We start from the raw sequence: 18983 nt of genomic DNA on the forward strand, positions 1-18983 counted from the left end.
AGGACTTGTGGGATGATATGGGAAAGGGAAATCCCTGTCTGCAGATTCTTTTGAGGGACAGCTCTGCCTAAGAGTGAAACTGCAGCCTCTCTAATGCCTTTTCCTTCCATAATAATAATAATAACAATAATAACAACCACAATAAATATAATAACAACAACAAAGCATGTATATGCTGTATATATTACATATACTATATATGCTATATAGCATATTTAGCATGTATAGCATATAAATATTTTATATAGCATATAAATTATTAATTTTATTATTGTTATTATCATTGTCATCTGCAGGAAACTAAGCTGGTTCTTCCTCTCTTTTCCCACAAAACCATGTTTTGGAATCATTCCCTCAGAAGGGGTGTCCAGAGGAATGAGAGTTTTGCTTTTTGGAGGTGGGAAAAACGGGCTATTCCTGAAAAAAAGCTGCCTTTTTTTTTTTTTTTTTTTTTTTTAATTTAGTGTCTGTTTTAATTGGTGCATATTTTTTCCCCTCCATTTCCCTTCCTTCCCCTCTCCCCCCCCCCCCTTTTAGTTCAAATCCTGCCTTAGGGAGCAGCACTACCTCCCCGGGCAGGCTCAGGGGTGCAGCGTGCTTTCCTCCCGTAGTAGTAGTAAAGGTCAGGCTTCCCTGCAGTGGCTTTTTTGGCTGGGTTATTTTTAAACTCGGATCAGCCCATCCTCTCCTCTCCCTTCCACCACGCTCGCACGCGGCGGGGTCTGCGGCAGCAGGAACGACGAGCCGGCTCCACTTGAGCTTATTTTCTTGTTGTTGTTTTTATTTTGGTTTCGGTTGTTTTCTTTTTTTTTTTTTTTAAATTTATTTTTGGTTTGGTGTTTTTTCGTAGGTTTTTTGTTTTGTTTTGTTTTGGGGTTTTTTGTGTTGTTGGGGGTTTTTTTTCGTTGTTTTTTTTTTTTTGGAACCGCTGGGGCTCTGCGGTTGGGTTGCGCCTGGGTGCTCGCCAGCAGCTATAAATAGCGTTGTGTACAAGCAAGAAGTGCCTGAATGAGGTTGAGCGGCAGGAAAGGAAAAGCCCCTTTTGGCTTCCAGCTGGCTGCCGGCCAAGCAGCGCATTGCTTCAGCAGATGAGTGTTTTGAGGTAGCGTGGGAAGGAGAGAGAGCAGTGAGTAAGATGGTCTTTCTCCGGTTAGAGGTGTGTGTGGATGTCTCCGTGTGCGTGCCTTTTGTTGGGGTTTGTATTTTATGAATGGCTGCCTGCGGGCAGGGCGGGGATGCTGCAGGGGCGGCCTCCCCACTGAGGTTTGACCCCTGGAGGTGCTAATGAGGGAGCTTCGGGAAGCACAGTCGTGGTGAGGATGCTCAGGAGGATCACAGGTGAAGTGGTGCTGGTTTGGGAATCAGGTAGGTTTTGGGTGTAATTTTACACCTGCTTCTGACATGTTTGGCATCACTCAAGTTTCTTCTGCCTTTTTTTCCTGGTCTGGAGCATGCTGTCATGTCTGAACTGGGATGTTGCATGTGATGGTGGGCGTCCCATCTCCAGAGCTTCTCATGACAGCTCAAGATCCTGATGGGTTTTGGACTTCCAAGCTCAGGTTCAACCACCCAGAGGGTGGCTGGGCAGTGAAACAGGCTCCCCAGGGAAGTGGTCACAGCACCAAGGCTGATGGAGCTCAAGAAGCATTTGGATGATACTCTCAGGCATCTGGTGTGACTCTTGGGGATGGTCCTGTGCAGGGCTAAGAGTTGGACTCAATGATCCTTGTGGGTCCCTTCCAACTCGGCATATTCTGTGATTCTGTGAATTAGGAATGAAATCCCATCCCCTGGAGGGATGGGACCATCATGAATCACTTCCTTCATCCCCAGCATCTCTGGGGTTGAGCTGCTGGTTTAGTACTCCAAAGAGCACCCATAGCCCCAAACTTGCTTTCTTGCACCAAAGCTCTTCCTTCCCAGGGAATGGTGATGATTTCTTCCATTACTGTATCACTGAGTGGACCCTGGTGCAGTTGGGGCTGTGCAAGTAGATTAGATGGAAACACTCAAATGCTTCATAAATACATTTTCCCCTCAGAGCACAGATAACTGAATTTTAATCAGACTTTGTTTAAGGAGTCTTTTATCGCTATATATATTAAAAAAAGCAAATAAGAAGTGCCTTTAACTGCAATATGTAGAAGCATGGATTAGATGACAGTTACTATTGAATTAAATGAGTTTTTATCAGAACACTTAGAGACACGTTTTCAATAAAGCCTGAATTGTAGTGGGGAAAACCTGACTTCCCTCTGTCCAGTTCTTTCAGCTCCACTGAAAGGACAAGCCACAGATCAGCCTGGAGAACCTGCCTGGTTTGTGGGAAGGAAAGGGGATGAGGAGAGTTTGCTGTCTTTGGCTTTCAGATTTAAAAACAATAAAGCCCCCACAAAATTTCCTTTTTTGAGTATAGACTGCACTTGCTAAATTTTAGTCTGAAACTTGAGTTATGAGATGTTAAAACCAGGGGTGAGAAGTAGAAATTTAGGGAATTTTTCACTTTTCTCTCCCCCTATGATAGTTTGTTTGCAAACTCAGTGAGAAACATTTATGCTAAAAGAATACAATCTTTAACAAGTACAAGTAATGATTTTATTAACTGGATGAGATTTCTTTAAAACTTTCAAACTGATGAATTACCACTGCAAAAAAGTGAGCAGGACATTTGGGATCAGCTGATCTGCTGACTATTGCAGCATTAGGTTTTAATAGTGATGATAATGAGGCAGTAATTGCTTATAGGGCAGAACAATAGAATTAGATGTTTATGGTCGCCTGTGCTGTGTCCTGATATGAGTTATTGTCACCCTGGCTGCCCAGAGTAACCTCAGATCCTGCCCAGTGTGCTTCAGAAAAGCCATACACTTTCTTAAATGTTTTGGGGACTATCCTTTTTTTTTTTTTTTTCAAGTTTCCTGATAATTGTGTTGATCATTCTGCAATATGGGCAATGCAGTGTTAATTTAAAAAATAAATCAATCTCCCTCCTTTTGGTTTCATAGCTGTTCTAATGCTGTAGCTGCATTGTATTGCTGGATCATTTTTTTTTCCTTCTGTAATTGAATAGTCTCAAAATGCAGGAATGGCACTCTATTTATTTGAGCTGTTTAGAAGAAAATTAATAGGGCTATTTTTATGATTGGTCTTTTGTGTCATGATCTTATTTTTCACTATCTGATTTATGTAGCTAGAGTAAAAGACCGAAAAAAAATATTTCAGCCTCGTTTGAATTGCTAATATTTCTTTTATAGAGGTGTAGGCTGGAATTTTGTAATTCCTTCTTTTGGAGTAGGACACAGAGAGCTCGTGCAGGAAAACCTGAAATAAGTTTCTTTTGTGGTGTTGTAATATCAGGGCTGCTTTGATCTCCCATGGTGAAATGTAAGATGCTGCAAAATGCAGGACTGCTTGAGAGACCAAGGGATGTGTTTTTCCTCCCCTTAAATTCCCCCCTTCGAGCAGCTGGATCAGAGTGGGACTCTCTGGAGGGGATGGGGTGGGGGCTGCTGGCTGGAAATGCCATTAGTGGAATTCGAGTGGAGAAGGTCGGCAGAGCCCTTTCTTAAACTCAAATGAAGGTTGTGACCCCCAAGTCCTGGTGGGGCACCATCCTCTTTGAGGCTGCAGGATCGGTCCCGGTTGAAACTGAGACGTGGAGGGCTGGCTTTCCACTTTGGAAAAGGGAACAATTTGTTCTGCACCGTGGTGTTTGCTCACCCCGGTCAGAGATCAAACGTCAGGCTGAGCTGGGAGTTTGCAAGGGGCAGTTTGGGAAGTCTGTAAAGAAGTGGACATGGGGGCACCACCTTCCCGACCAGGTTTGATCCTTCTGAGCTATGTTTTCTCCTTGATGCTGGCAGTGTATGTGCGTGTGAGGTATTTCAGAGATGCTGCTCCATTTGCTTGAGTGAACACGGATTTTTGGTGAAGGGAGGGCGTTGGTGGCTTTCAATCAGTCCCTGCCCTGCCATGTGTGTCTGTCCCGAGCTATTTGCAGTGACGAGAAAACAGGGTGGTTTGAACCCCTGGAAGGAGATATGTCCCTGCCTGTGCTAAGGGGTGGGTGACTTTTCAAACCCAGCACTTACTTGGATGCACCACACTTACCTTCTCATCCCCCTTTCTTCTGACTTAGCAGAGGGGTAAAGCATGAAGTCTCACTCTTACTTTTACCCGTGGTAAGCAGCTCTGCTTTGATCTAATCATTTAAAACGTTGACAGTTCCTTTTTCCTCCCCCCGCCCTTTGCCATGTAGATGATTAGAAGCAGACAGATACCACCAACTTGTGGTTCTGCCTCTTTCCTCCCCTTTCCTGGTGTGAATGTCTGTAAGGACTTGAGGGGGTGCAGAAGGACTGGCTGCGCCTCCAGCTTTTCCCCAGCATTGCTGTCGTGCTGAGCTGCACTGGGAGGTTTCTGATGGCTCTTCCTTCGCCTTTTCTGGGAGCAGGAACTTGCTGTCCAGGGAAACACTGTTATCTCTGTGATAAAATGCAGTTTATGTTTTTTGGGAGGTTTGGGGTTTTTTTGTTCTTTGTTTGGTTTTTGTTGGTTTTTTTTTTTGTTTTGTTTTGTTTGGTTTTGGTTTTTTTTGTGAAACAGCCTTCTTACAGTCACAGCTACTGGAGGAAATAAATTGTGCAGCTTTAAGGAGACTGAGCCAAGCCAGACTTTTGGAGTGCTGCTGCCTGGTCCCTGGAAGCTGGTCCCTGGGAGCTCCCTCTCCTTGGTGGCCTTGGCTTGTTTGTGGAGCCACAGCTGATAGGGAAGTGTTGTCCTCTAATAAACGAGAGATAGCGGCTAAGGAGATGTTAATAGCAGAAGGTGCCACATGAAAAACTAACACCCAGAGCACTGTGAGGGCTGTTGGCAGTGATTTCTTTCCTATGTGGACTTTGGTGCCTTCCCGGGCTGCACAGTTCATGGACATCAGGGTGTTACTGTTGTTTCTGAGGCCAAAATCTGCGTTGGCTAATTATGGTACAATATCTCTACATTTTGCTCTGATGTTTTTTATTTTTAAGTGCTATTTAGTGTATTTTCTCTTTAAAATATCTGGTATGATAAGTGCTTAGAGAACAAAACACTCTAATGCTCATAGTCAAGAGCAGAAAAAGTTATGCTTGAGGTGATGCCACGTACCCAAGTTTCACCACTCCTGGGGTGAAGGGATTCACATCTCCTGTTGCAGCTGGAAAGGTCATGAATCAGTGGTGAGAGACTGATTGAAACCACACTGCTTGTTTGAACGACAGGCAAAACAAAATATGAGACTTCATGCTTTAACTCCTCTGCTAATTCAGGAAAAAAAGGGGAATGAGAAGATAAACTTGTTCCCATTAAAAGACCCTATGGCCATATTGGTTTTGTAGCCACTATAGCCATACTTGAGGGCCACTTTTGCTTCATCCTGTTGCTGAGAGGAAGGATGGAGCAGTCATCAGGCACACTGGGCACAGGGGAAGTCCTGGATTTATCCCCTGCTCTCTCACGAGCTGTCCCCTGTGGTCCTTCCTAAGTCTCTTTGCCTTTCAGTGTCCCAGCCCCATGTCTGTAAGCACAGAAAACACTTTCCAACAGCACTTGGAGGCTGGAAATCAAGTATCAGTGTTTTCAGGGTACTCAAATAATATAAACAATAATTATAAACTAATACATTATTTATTATTAATTAATAATAAATAATAAACCGTAATGAATAATAATAAGAATATTAAACACACAGATGAACTTAAGAGCTTAAGCAGCAGTTATGTACATACCCAGAATGTGCATGATGGAGCTGTCTCATGGTTATGTGCACAATAAGTTGCCACTGTGATAAACCTACATGGGTGAGGTGCTCATTTTCTTAGGTGCTGAGGTTGAATGAGTTTGGGTTGGATTGAAGGACCACCAGGTCACGACAAGCGAGTTCAGTATGCAAAGAACCAGATGTGTCGTTCCCGACCAGCAAATCTCTTCTTCGTTGCTACTGATACGTACTTCTTATGTTTCTGTATAGGTACATTCTTGGAAATTATGGAGAGGGTTTTGTGGGGTTATTTCAGGAGCAAAAGCATTGCTAGATGCTGTCTCTGTTTGAACTTTGGAGTATGGGATTGTGCGGAATTGTGTTTTTGAGATGTGCAAAGCATTGCATTGGAGTGTACTGTGTAATTAGCAGTGCAATTAGCCTTCTAATTAGTGAAAGTCTTGATTTTGGCACCCAAAATAATGTATTGGTGGTTGGGAAGAATACACGTTGCTGTGATGGGATTGTACAGTGTCCCTGATGACTCACTGAGAGCTGCTGGTCCAGGGCACTCTGGCAGAGCAGCCATAGGGATTCCAATAAAATATGTAGGACAGGGATATGTGCTATTAGGAGAATGATATAGGCACAGTGCCATGGAAATAGAGGTTAAATCACTGTGGCCTAATGCAGATTGGCACTAAACTTTGCCAAATTAAATGTTCAACCTTTCTGCTGTCAGAGGTTGCATTAACCACTGGTATAATTAAGAAAAAAACAGTAATTTTACTCAAGAGAGAGTTCTGAGGGGTCTTGTGCCTTGAGTTGCAAGAGAGAATAATGCAAATGTCTGTCAAATTCAAGTGCTCATATTAAGAGGTTTTCACCAAAAATGAGCCAGTAAAAGTTCCTGCTGCAAAATGCTGTGTCCTGAAGAAATGGAGAAAATGGAGTAGGGTTGAAAGAAAAGGTGAAAACATTCTCTTTTTTAGTGAGGTGTTGATGATAATGGGCTGTTTGGTGGTTGCTCTGGCTGTATCAGATGGGCTTAAGGTCAGACCTCAGTGACTTCTGTTTTTCCCCATCAGAGAAGATCCGTGGGATAATAGCTTTCATACACGGTCTTGCCTTTCTTCTACTCCCTTCTTTCTAGCAGTTTGGAACACAGCTAGTTGTAAACTTGGTCCTAAATTAGCTAGTTTTTAATTTTGTTGTATATTTTTCTGTTTTCCCCACCGAAGGAGCAGATGCTGTTCTGTAACCCTTCACTTAAAAAAGCAAATGTAATGCAGGTCTCCTCTGAGCAGAGGTGGTGCAGGGAGTTGGAGAAGGAGGTTAAAAATCAAGCACCTTACTCTTTGCTATTTCTCTCTTGTTTTAACGTGAAGGGAACCAGAAGGATTGATTGCTCATGATAAAAATGATTTTAAGCAGTTCCACCATCTAAACTAGATTTCATTTTTGGTCTTCTTTCTGTGGCATCATCGTTTATTCACACCAGTGAAATCTACTGATTTAGTGTAGCTTACTGGTCTGGAGAGGCAGGAGCTCTGCAGGAGCAGTTGTGCTGATATGGTGGCCCAGACCTAGAGCAGTTTTTATGTTCTTTCTGATGATGATATTTTTTATTTTTTGAAAGCTCCTTTCTGCTGTAGATATTTGGTGTCATCTCAGCAAACTGTGCAAAACTGAGCACCTTGGCTGCGGTGACTTTGCAATGCTGGAAGGAAATGGTTTGGTTTTTGTGTTGGGATGGGGTCTTGAGTACATGATCCTTTCTCTGCCGAGTGAGAAAACAGAACTGTCTCATTACAAGTGATACTTTCCGTGGTGGAAAAAACACAGATGTGTGTATGGGGATATGGCAGAGAGGAACATCCATTTTCTTGTGCTAGAGGACCTGTGTTGGTGAGTAGAAAACTCATTTCCTTAGGCTGGAGGAGCAGTGCAGACTCAGTGGAGGTGACAATATGCTAGGGAGGTGACAATCAGCCAATCTGCAAGAAATCTTCAAGTGGAGTGAGACTTCCAGGAGCCACTTACTCAGTCACTGATAATCAAACCAAGGCTCAGAGAAGATGCTCTCAGCAGCTGTGCTGGTCCTTTCATCTTTCCAAGATGACCTGAGCGCTGTCACAGACGTTCAGGTATCATGAAAAAATCCTGATTTAATGACATGGCCCTGTTGGCTGCAACATCAACCCAAGCTCTGCCAGGAACAGCCCCTGTGGGTGTTGTTTGACTTGACAGATTGAAGGTGCTCGTTCAGTTAATGCTGCATCATGGTTCGCTTTCAATAACGCAGGAGGTGTCAGCAGTTTTGTTTACAAGCCTCTATGCTCTCCCAGTTTAAGTCATTCCTGACAAAAGGAAGTTTAAATGCTTGCATTGATTCCTGGCTTCGCAGTGCAAAATATCTGCATGTGGCAAAGACGTGGAGATTTTTCAAAGCAGTCTAAAGGATTTAAAGTGCTTTTAACATCTCGGGCACTGAGCTCCCAGGCCTTGGACCACTGCTTTTAAGCATCTATAAGTCACAGATTTAGAAGATAAAACACTGGGTTCTGTTAGTTCTCTCAGCTCATGCTTTGCTTATTTATTCCTTGGGGAAAGCTCTCTGACTAAATTTACCCTTTGTAATGTTTAGAGATTCATATTCACAGATTTGGGTCTTTCTAAAAAAACATGTTGGGTTTTGTAAAGAACGTTAATGGCTTAGAAGTAAGATTTCTGGAGATTTTGTCGTGTCTCCTCCCTGTTACTGAACAAACTACCCAAAAATACAATCCTTAACAATTTCATATGTGATACATGTAAGAAACTAAGATGGTTTCTAGTTTTCAAGTAAAAGCTTGAAGATAGTGAAGTAGGTTGTGTTTTTGTTTTGTGGGGGTTTTTTGGGTGTTTTTTAGAAACCCAAGTTTTTAACAAATGTTAAATTTCCACTTTTCTATGGACTTAAAATATTCCATACTTCAATGCTTTCTTTGAATTTTTTTTTGAAAAGGCTAGCTTTATATTTCCTGTAAAAATTCAGACTGTCGTATATTAAGAAGGCCCAGCATCTGAGGAAAAATGTGGAAGGAAAAAAAACACCTCAGAGTTTCAGTGTGAAACTATTTTACATGTCAGATATATTGGAGTTAATTGGCTTTTGTATCATGTTCGTCTGCAGTGGATCTACCAAAATAGCCTAGATGATTGCTCTGCTCCATCTGGTTATTATCTTGCTTGTTATAATATCCCTGTGCCACGCTGTTGTGGCCAGCCGTGGCTGAGAAAAAGCTTGCTGGAGATTCCTGAAGATCTGCTCTGTTATACATTACCAACTTGTCAGGGGCTCACTTGACAAATTGAAAATTAGCCAAATGCTTTTCCAAGCCAAAAGTAGCCTGAGATGATGTCTATGCATCATACCAAAGAGCTCTTTTGAGTTCCTTAAGGTGACTGACTCCAAATACTCCTCAGATTATTAATAGTGCCCTAATAAACCTGGAGAGCGATCCTATAAATTTCTACATGTTCGGGGGTTAAGCAGTGAAGTCAATATTAATTAATAGTCAAATGCAGTGTTTTATTTCATGTAATCAGCCTCCTGACAGTCTGAGCAGTCTTGGAGGTTAGTTATGCTCAAAGAGTGGGACTGATGCCAGGGCGTCCCGTGCTCTGTCATTATAAAATAGCAAATAATCTGGAGCTGTTGCAAATAATAGCTCCGGATTTAATACATCGCCTGAAGCACTCCGTGCTTCTTCATGAGGGGTGGATAGGAGCGATGTGCTGGTGGACCTTGTGGGGGTTTCTCCTTGGCCTCTCCACCAGCTCTCAGTCATAAAGCAACAGAAGGAGTTGACTTTATCATGAGGGCAGGAGAGGGGTGTAAAGACCCGGGGTTGGGGTGTTCTGGAGTGTTTGGTAGCTTCTGTGGCTTCACGGTGGCAGCTCCAAGGCAGAAGGTTGCAGGGAGAAAGGAAAGATGTGGAGAAGCTCTGCACTTTTAGCACAGATAGAAAAGGAGAGGGAACGTGTATATGTGGCGCGTAGGGATGTTGTGTGGTGGTGGACCTGGCACTGCTGGGTCAGTGGTTGGACTCAGTGGTCTTTCCAACCTTAATAATTCTGTGATTCTAAGGGGATGCCCCTGATGCCAGTTATAGTATAAACTAAGTGACTTCAAAATGGTTTTACATGCACTAGTGGGAATATTTAAAGGAGTAAAAGTCTGGTTTCAGGAGACTGTCAGATTGCTGTGCTCAAAAGCCGTTCCACTAATTTGGAGGAGTGGAGTGATTTATAGATTTTTCTGCCTTTCAATAGCTGATTTGCAGCTTCTGGAAGTTCCTCATAAATTCTTCTCCTTTGCATGGCCAGTAGTTGGCATCTCACTTGGTTTTGGCTGTGGTATAGAGGCACCCTTGGTGGACAAGAATATGTGCTACCTGCAACTCATTGCAGGGCATTTGTTATTAGAAAGCCCATCTTGCCCAGAAGTTCTGCCTTCACTTATTTTCGTGCTACCTTGAAACTACAGCACTTCCCAGATGCCACCCTTCACCACCAAGAAGGGCTGTGGGGGAGAAAGGAAAACAAAAAGATATTTGCCAGGCAGATGCACAGATTCCTCTTAGCTGATGATATTTGACAGTGCAAAGATGGATGCTTCATCCAGGTGTTTGTATTTTCTCTCCAATCCATTATTAGAGTGAATTAGGATACCTTTTGGCTACCATCTCTCCTCCAAGTGACAGGCTTCTCATAAGTTATTTATGTGGGATATGTCACCTTATTAATTATATTCCTATATAACCTGACGAGGCTGATGCAAAATATTCCCTGGCGTGAGGAGGATTCACGTGTGATGGAGCCGTGCTGGATCCACGGTGCTCATCTCCAAACCTACACCATCCTTCATTCTTGGGGAAGAAGAATAAAAAAAAATTTGCAGAGATTTGTGGCCAGTTAACCCAGGCAATGCTTCATTTTTGTGGAAGGAAAAAAAAGAGATTTATGGCCTGTGAAAGGTTTACTATTGAATTTTTAAAATATCACGTATACACAAATGCACACATAAATACAATACATGAATATAAAATAAACATATATTCACTGCCGGTGCTATTGATGGTACATTAGTGTTTTAATTCAATTTAAATACATTTTGCCTGTCATCCCATTGCAGCTGGAGTTGCAGTCTCCAGGTTTCAGTGTCTTCAGTGGAGTCCCTCACCACAGAGTTGAGTAGGTTGATGTTTCCAAAGCAAAACTTCCCTCCCTATTCAATTTTTCCGCTGTTGAAGCTGCTCAATTCACTCTAGGAACGTGAAATTTTGATTGAAGACATCCAATATCCCAGTTTTGGTCCCTGTTCAGTGGAGCACATCTTGTGATTCTTGTTTAGACCCAGCATATATTAATTTCTATTGTCTTGATGTCATGGTTAAGGCCTTTGCTGAAAGAGGTGGACTAAAGCATGTTGTCTGAATGCTCTCAGTTGGTTGTGTTTAATGACACTAACCAGATGTTAGGCAGCCTACTGGGGGAGGACATGTGTAGATGAAGTGTAGCAGATCTTCCTATCATGCTCAGCTTTTCTAACACTTGAGGACACAGTTGTTCATCATCCACATTTCTATATCCAGATGAAAATAAATGTTCCAGGTTTTAACCATTTTTCAGGAAAATTCTTTAAATCCTTTCTCATAGCTTGGAGTTTCTTTCCATGAGCTATTCTTATCCCAAGTGTCTCCTAAAGGAGATGTTAGGCAGTGGTGCTGCATCTGCCTGCTCTGTTCCTGCTCAACCTTTCGACATTAGTGCTATCTCAATGGATGGAGATTTTGAAGACCACGTCTGTTTTTACAGCTATCTCAGGAAAAGGCTGCTGGGTTGAGAGAGTTGTGCTCTGCCATCTTCTTGGCCAGATGTTTTCTCCCATCTGGACTTTTTGGGGTTCTGGGGTGCAAAGCTCACCTGCCACATGGAGCTGCAGGAGCCATTGTTCTATGGGTCAGCCCTGGATGACCTGTTCAGCAAACCCCTGGCTGTTGGGCCTCCTGGCCCTGGTGCAATCCTGCAGACTTCTACAGTTGCTGCCTTTTTCCACATTTTTTTATTAATAGTGTTTTGACTTCATCTCTGGCTGTAATGGTTTTTGCGCAGTTGAGGAGATAATCTGAGAAGCTCCACTTGAAGGTCCTTCATTGACAGACTCTCCTCCACCACAGGAGTGCTTTCCCTTTCTGTCCACATGTGTTTTTTAGCCTAAAACACCTGAGTTTCAAGGGTGTATTGTCGAGCACGTCTCAGGGCTTTTTGATTGGCAAAGCACGTGTGCACCCAGCACTGAATGGCCCAGCATTACAGTGGGCTTTCCTTTAATGCCAGCTAATCAAAATGATTTAGCTAGATCCCATCTTTCAACATTGGTGCAAAGGCAGGAGAAATAACCAGAGATCAATTAATTTATCTGGGAGATGGTCTTGGGGGGGGGAGGTTTTTTTTTCTTTTAATCCACGGGATCAAAAATTGTTCTTGGCTTCAGTGGGGATGAAGATGTGTTCCTGTGGCGTGGATTTAGATTTAGCTGCAATGTGGTATGTCTTCTGATGAGAAAGATGTCTCTCCCCTGTGGCACTTCTTGCTCCGTTTCTTGTCTTTTTCAAGGCTGTGCCTTCATAGAATCATAGAATGGGTTGGGTTGGAAGGGACCCTAAAGATCATCTACTTCCAGCGCCCCTGCCATGGACAAGAGACATCTACTAGACCAGGTGTCTTCCACAAACATTAGAAGCTTGAGCATTTTTTAGTCTCAGTTTAAATGTGCTTATGTGCTGCCTTGGATGGGGGAGGATTAAGTCCTGAACTGTCGCTCTCCCTGAGAATTTGTCTAAAAAATTTAACACAAACCTCAGCTTTTCTCAGCTACACCTGTGACACAAGTAAATAAACAGTGTTTTCCTACAGGACCAAATATATTCCAAAACTATATCCAGTAACCCTTGTTGTACAGACAGAAGTATTTTGGGTGAGACCATCCACCTACCTGGTATTTTTTTCACTGATATCACTGTGCCTGTACTTTAGCTTTTGTTGCTGTAGCTACATCAGTCATGGATGGGACAGCCACAATGCTGGGGAAAGCATGTTTGGTGATTAAATAGCTGCTTTTTGAGCAAATTCCTCTGTTGTGGGATAGGTTTGAATGGATAGAGCCTGATTAATGCCCACAATTGAGTTTGGGCATTCATGCCTGAACTGCAAGTGTCATTTTTATGACAGAGAGAGACAAAAAAGCAGTGGCAGGAGATGCTTTAACTGGTAAAGTGTTGGTGTTTTGTGAGAGTAAAGAGCATGGTGAGCCCGCCTTGGCTGCACTTTGTTCTCCAGCATGGGAAGATGTTGTAGACCTCAGCCATAAAAAAATAATACTTAAGCACTTCAATATCTGGGCAGGTCTGAGCCTCAGAACTGGTTTTCCAAAGGATGTTGGACCCCTTCCATGATTGTTGGTTTTAGCTGATATCTGCCCAGGCACACCCAAGTTTGCCAGCAAGTGCTGGAGTTTGATCCTCTGTCTTCATCCTTGTTTTTTTATGGAGTGCTGAGAGGCTTTGAGTGGGATACTGAGATACCCTTTCTCCCAAAGGGTTCCTCCTGTGTTTGTAGGGGAGGTTGAATGCATGTGCAGAGATAGGATTTAATGACAATGCATCCCCCATCAAAATTTGTATTAAATGGACATAGGGCTCACTGAGCTCCACTAATCTCTGGTTTGTGTGGCTGAACGATGGAGGGACTCTTGGCCTGCTTTGAAGAGAGGAAGGGAATGTGTAAGGGGAAGCAGGAGCTGGAGTTGCTAGGGAAACACGAGCAGGGATGCTCACATGGCTCTCACCTGATCCCTGCCGCAGCAGCTCCACGGTGCAGGTTCCCTTTCACACAAGTGTACTGTAGCCTCCTGGGTGAATTCACGGTCACAAAAGTATGCTGGAATTGTCCCCTCCGGCATCTTTTGTCCCCCAAAGGCTTGAGGGGCAGCAGCAGTGCCCAGCAGGACCCCAATGAGTTGGAGGACATGCAGTCAGCCCCATGACTGCTCGAGGGACCTGCTGCCCATCAGCATCATGGCTGGTCCCTGAGGGTTGTGCCGAGGAATGAGACAAACGGGGGTTTGCTCCTTCTGGGATTGCTTTTGGGGGATTGCCAGTTCCCCCTCCCTAGGAAGGAACACAGCAGGTTCAGTGGTTTCTCCACTCATAAACATGTTGTGGGAGATGGGGATGATGACCACCTGTGTTGTCCCTGTTTTCATTGCTCTTACAATTGTCATTCCCATTTGCCCCTGTGGATTAGGAGTTCTGGACAACTTTGCTGTTTGAATAATTAGGGGCAGGCCATGTACCTAGTGCTCAGTACACCCCGTACCAGGAAAGATGACTTTCATCGAATTTATGATTATGCAGGTATTTTCTTCCCTGCAAATGTTTTATTTATTGCAATGGTTATTGATAGCTGCACTTAGCAATTCTGTTGAGGCAAAACAACCTTCTACAGCTGCTTTTTTTTATTTGTGCGTGTGGAACAAAAAATCAATCCTGGCAAAAATTTGAATATCTGGATTCCTCTTGGCTTCCCCACCTTGTAAAATTTAATAATAGCTTGTAAATGTTTTCATCAGCTGCTCCTCTGTTCTTTAATTGAGCACAGATGAATCTTGAATGAGTGTTTTTTGTATGACTGGGTGGTTTTTTTCATGTTTAAGCAGCGATCCGTTCAGTTTAAGCAGTGAGCACTTTTGGGAGATGGATGTGGGACTGTTTGTAGTGTGATTATTTTCTTAAGTTCAGAATTAAACAGTTGAGGAGGAAAGCAATTGAAACTTTCCTGTGCTGGCGGGTTCCTTGGGAAGCAGCCGGTACCATGCAGGAATTGGAAGCAGCTGGCTTTGCTTTATAATTAATCAGGGGAGTGATTATCTTGCGATAATCTTGCCCCCTTCATCTCCTATTGCGTAAGTAAACAGAACTTCAGCTTGTATACATTGAGTTTGGCCTTCCACTTTTGCTACCAGAGGTGGGTGAAAATTCAGGCATGTTGGGATGAGCTTCCCCTCTATCAGCTCTGCCTGGCTTGTCGTCCCCGTCACCATGGGACAGTGAAGGAAGGGGCTGGGCTGAGCTGAGCTGGCTGTGCCAAGAGTGGTGATGGAACCCGGTGCCAGCTCATGGGTGAGCTGTCCCTGGCTCAGCTGAGCAGGGACCATGTTTCACAGCCAAACAACCACGTGAGAAGAAGGTGGGTGCTGCAGGGCTCCAACTGCACTGCATGAACTGTTCTTTCTGTAACATCTGGCCAGAAACCGCTGCTCTGAGCTTCAAACAGAAGAAACAGACCAATTTAAAAACTGACCAATTTAACAGCCCCTGCTGAGGGGTGAGCGTGGGGCTTGCACTGTGGTGCCTCCGAGTCCGTGTCTTGAGTTCAGTAGGGTGCACTGGGTGAGGTGAGCTCAGATTAGCGGAACTCCTGTCCTTAAGAGCCTTGGTTACATCTGAACTCGCGATGGGCTTGAGAAGCAGTTGGCACGCACACCACTGGCTTTGGGGCCAAGCCTAAAATCCCTTTTGGCCAGCTTACCTGAGTGCTGCCAGCAGGTTGGCACTGTTGCTTCCGTGGATTGCAGCACCTTAGGCTGGGGTTTGCCTTTCCAGACTGCTCTTAGGTCCTGTTTAAAATAAAGGAGAAGGCATGTCTAAATAGCATATACTCCCCATTCATCTGTATTTTATTCCTTACCATTCCCCTGCAGTATCTTCCCACTGGGTAGGCGAAACCATGAGCTGCAAGGAACTGGCTCCTTGCTTGTCAGTGGCGCCGGCGTGGCCTGTTTGCTCGCCCGGAGGCGGGGGACACTCAGTGTCAGCTCCTGTTCAAAATACATTTGGTTTCTAATTTGAGACGGGGATTCTGCACAAACACTTGGCATAGGTGAGTTGGAAAAAGGTTTTAAGGGTAAGCAGGTTATTTATACTCTGTCTTGCGTGTCCAGCCTGTGTTTGTGCTGCTAAGTCGTTTATGTTTATTTTCTGGAGAAAGACCTCTGCCGTAAATACTGCTCTAACCAGCACTCAGCAGCAAGCGCAGAGTGGCCCAAAGGGCACAGTGGCCAGCTTGGATGGAGGAATCTGGCTGGGGAGGGGGCTTTAAACAGGGTCCAATCTCTTTCCAAGGACCACATCCTGAACCATACAGCAACTAGGAGGGAACAGTGGGCTGGGTGGTGTGGAGCCTCCATTCTCCATCCCTGGGCAGCTTAATTTTCAACACTGGAAAGATTTTCAGGCACCTTGGGCTGGCAACAATCACAGGTTCATGCATATGATAAATTTGTTGCAGGGCTTGGTGTTTGTATGAGCCCTGCTCATATGGCAATGATCCCACTTGTGAAGTCCCTGGAAAACACTGTTTAGTATAGATTTTCCTCCTCAGGACATAGGTATGAACAGGCCATTGGGCACTCAGATGAGTGAAAGGGATTTGGAGGTGCCTCTTGGTTCAGGGGGAGGGAAATGGTTTTGAAACATGTAGGATGTTAAAGAAAATCCCTGTCTTCCCATAAAATGTCAGCAGGGACATTTATCCTCATGGTTGTCTCACAGACTTTTTAGTGGGAAAGAGTTAAATGTCCTCTCACATGTGTTCATGGCCACAGCCTTGAGGAGATTTCTCGTCTTCAAGAAAGAAACGTAGCACGTGTTCAGCTAAAAATATTGCAGGAGGAATGCTTCCTTGGCCACAGCCCCAGTGAGGGAGTGCAGCTGTTGAGTCGTGGGGATTTTGTTTGTTTTTAAACTTCATCTGTCTTCAAAGTGATGCTGTGGCAGTTGTGGGGCGTTATAAGAGCCAAAGTCCTTGCTGACCTTTTGCATCCGCTGATGGACATGGACTAGGACTTCTTGACAGCTGTTTGCAACATGGGTTGGAGGAGGCTGTTGGCTTTGTTTGCAGTTACCTGCAAAAGCAGAAAACCTGGGGGTTACTGGGATGAGGTGAACTTTGGTAACTGCAGGATGGAGCGTCTGAGGTTGCCCATCAGTGTGACAATCTGCTGCTGCACAGAGGTGGAGGGTGAGGAGAAGTGTCTCAGCCTAACTTTTTGCAGTCCCTAACACCCAACCCTCATCAAGCAAGGCTCCCAGTTCACTGTGTTAATGGGCAAAATGGATGTTGACCCTGGAAATTGACTGCCTTCCTCTGACTGTGCACACCTTTGATCAGTTCCCCACTTTTGGAAAGCCAAACCGCTCCCACGTGTCTCAGTGAGGTGGGAGTTCTTACATTTGGCTTAACCTTCTGCTTTAGGGCCTCTTACCCCTGCAGGTAATTTCAGTTTAGTGTTTCCACTCTCAAATCTGTAGTGGGAGGTTATTGCTGCCTTGATAGATGGGTGGTGTGGGATGGGGCTTCCTGGCCAGCTGTATGGACACTGCAGGTGGATGTTGCTGCTCATCAACATGAAGGTGCTGGGAAGCTGCACTCCAGGACTGGCACGCCCTGTGCTAGCTGCTCCCGCTCCCAGACAGATCATTTTAAAGGATGCCTCACTTTGCATTGTAAAAGCAACCCTCTCTTTTTTTTTTCCCTTTTTTCCCCCCTTTTTTTCTTTTTTCCCCCTTTTTATTTTCTGCATTGCTGTCCAGTCATTCGCACACCACCCCAAATCCCAATTGAGACCTGATGCTGAGGGCCAGATGAAGCAGCAAATGTATTCAGCCCGATGATTTCCACATGAGCAGGGCTCTGTGCCGGTGAAAGAAGTGAACTCATTGCAGAAACCTCCCAAGAACAAAGCTTTGGTGAAAGGATCAACCTTATTAGCACATTTAAGGAGAAAGGGGGTTTGTCACTGTATCAGTTTATGCTTCAGCACATTAGCGTTGTAAATCTCTTTGTGGAGGGATTGATAAAAAACTATATTTCCTTTCCCCTCTAAAAACCCAGAAAGAAAAAAAATTAAATCCCCAGCACACTAGTTTGCTGTAAATCTTTTAAGAAAAGTTTATGGAGTTTGATAGTTTGACGCCTCCTGCACTAAAAATGATTTTTTTTTTCCCAAGCAATCTTTTGGTTTCCCAAGTATTCTTCTGGTCTTTTCAGTTGAAAAGGAAAGGCAAACTTTCATGAATTGAGCAGGGGCACTCTTTGAATGAAGCAAGGGTCAGTGCTTCTCCAGGCTTTTCTTCCCATTGTTTGAAGAATACACTGAGGATGGTAGGAGCAGATGTGCTGCTTCTATTTGGGCTTATTTTGGCCCTCGTATGGATATATTCAGACTGCCATTGCATTAAATCCTCCCATGGTTGCTGTCGCTTAGTCTGTGTTACTTAACGTGTTGAAGCTCTTCTTAAGCATAGGGTGAGTGTTGGTGCTTTCCACTGACACCATCCTATTAAAAGACAACAACAAAAAAGGTGAAAATTATCAGTAGAAGGAAAAATCAGTGGAAAATCTTCTTTCATTTATATTGTGGGATGTATACCCTGCACTTGTGACCCCTCGGAGAGGTATATCTGCCATACGGTCCTGGTGCAGCTGGGATGGGCAAACTTAGCCAGCTGTGTTAGCAACAGAGGGTGAGCTAATGCATCATCCAGCCATTGATTGCTGAATGTGACATGTTGTTTGTAATAGTACCTGCCACAGGGATTAAATTCCAGAAAAAAAAAACAAAAGTGGAAGGTGAAGGAGATTGTATTTAAAATAACTCCATGTGAATGATCTATCTGTATTTCATAATACACAGGAAGATTAGCCATGCTTTGAGCACTAGACTGCTACTTTTGTTTGGCCAGTGACTCTCAATTTAACTATAAATGAAATGGAGAACGGATGCTCATGCTCATGAATGTTTTAATGTTAACAACAAAAATTCTGGGTTTTGTTAGAGTGGAGGAAAAGCAGTCTGGCATTGGAACAGAGATGCTGCATTAATTAAAGGCAGCCAGAAACCTGGCAGATTTTTTGCTTTTAGGGGGAAATCCTTCACACAGAGGCTTGCTTCTGACTATTTAAATTGGTATGAAAATCTCTGCCTCGTGTTAGTTACAGACGTGTCATCCTGGGTAGGGCTCCATCCCGTCATGGAAGTGCTGTTGTATCACTGCATGTTCTCACTGTTACAGTATCTCTTAAGGCAGGTGTTCTCTCATGGGCACACATCACTGCTTCAAGGACAGTATCTCTTTCA

At 44.0% G+C, this 18983-nt stretch overlaps 1 protein-coding gene across 3 annotated transcripts in view; it reads left to right on the forward strand.

The window, feature by feature from the left end:
- ACVR2B (activin A receptor type 2B) overlaps positions 1 to 18983 on the forward strand; it is a 108912-nt gene that overhangs the window by 37967 nt on the left and 51962 nt on the right. Inside the window, exon 1 of one of the 3 annotated variants that reach the window (XM_064638777.1) lies at positions 3716 to 3821. The exons of the other annotated variants lie outside the window; for them this stretch is intronic. Coding sequence (XP_064494847.1) covers positions 3797 to 3821 — 25 coding nt within the window. The 5' untranslated portion in view covers positions 3716 to 3796. Of the gene's footprint in view, positions 1 to 3715; positions 3822 to 18983 lie in introns of those variants that run through there. 3 annotated transcript variants of the gene reach the window in all.

This window comes from Pseudopipra pipra, chromosome 1 (assembly GCF_036250125.1).
Source record: "Pseudopipra pipra isolate bDixPip1 chromosome 1, bDixPip1.hap1, whole genome shotgun sequence".
NCBI classification, from domain to species: domain Eukaryota; kingdom Metazoa; phylum Chordata; class Aves; order Passeriformes; family Pipridae; genus Pseudopipra; species Pseudopipra pipra.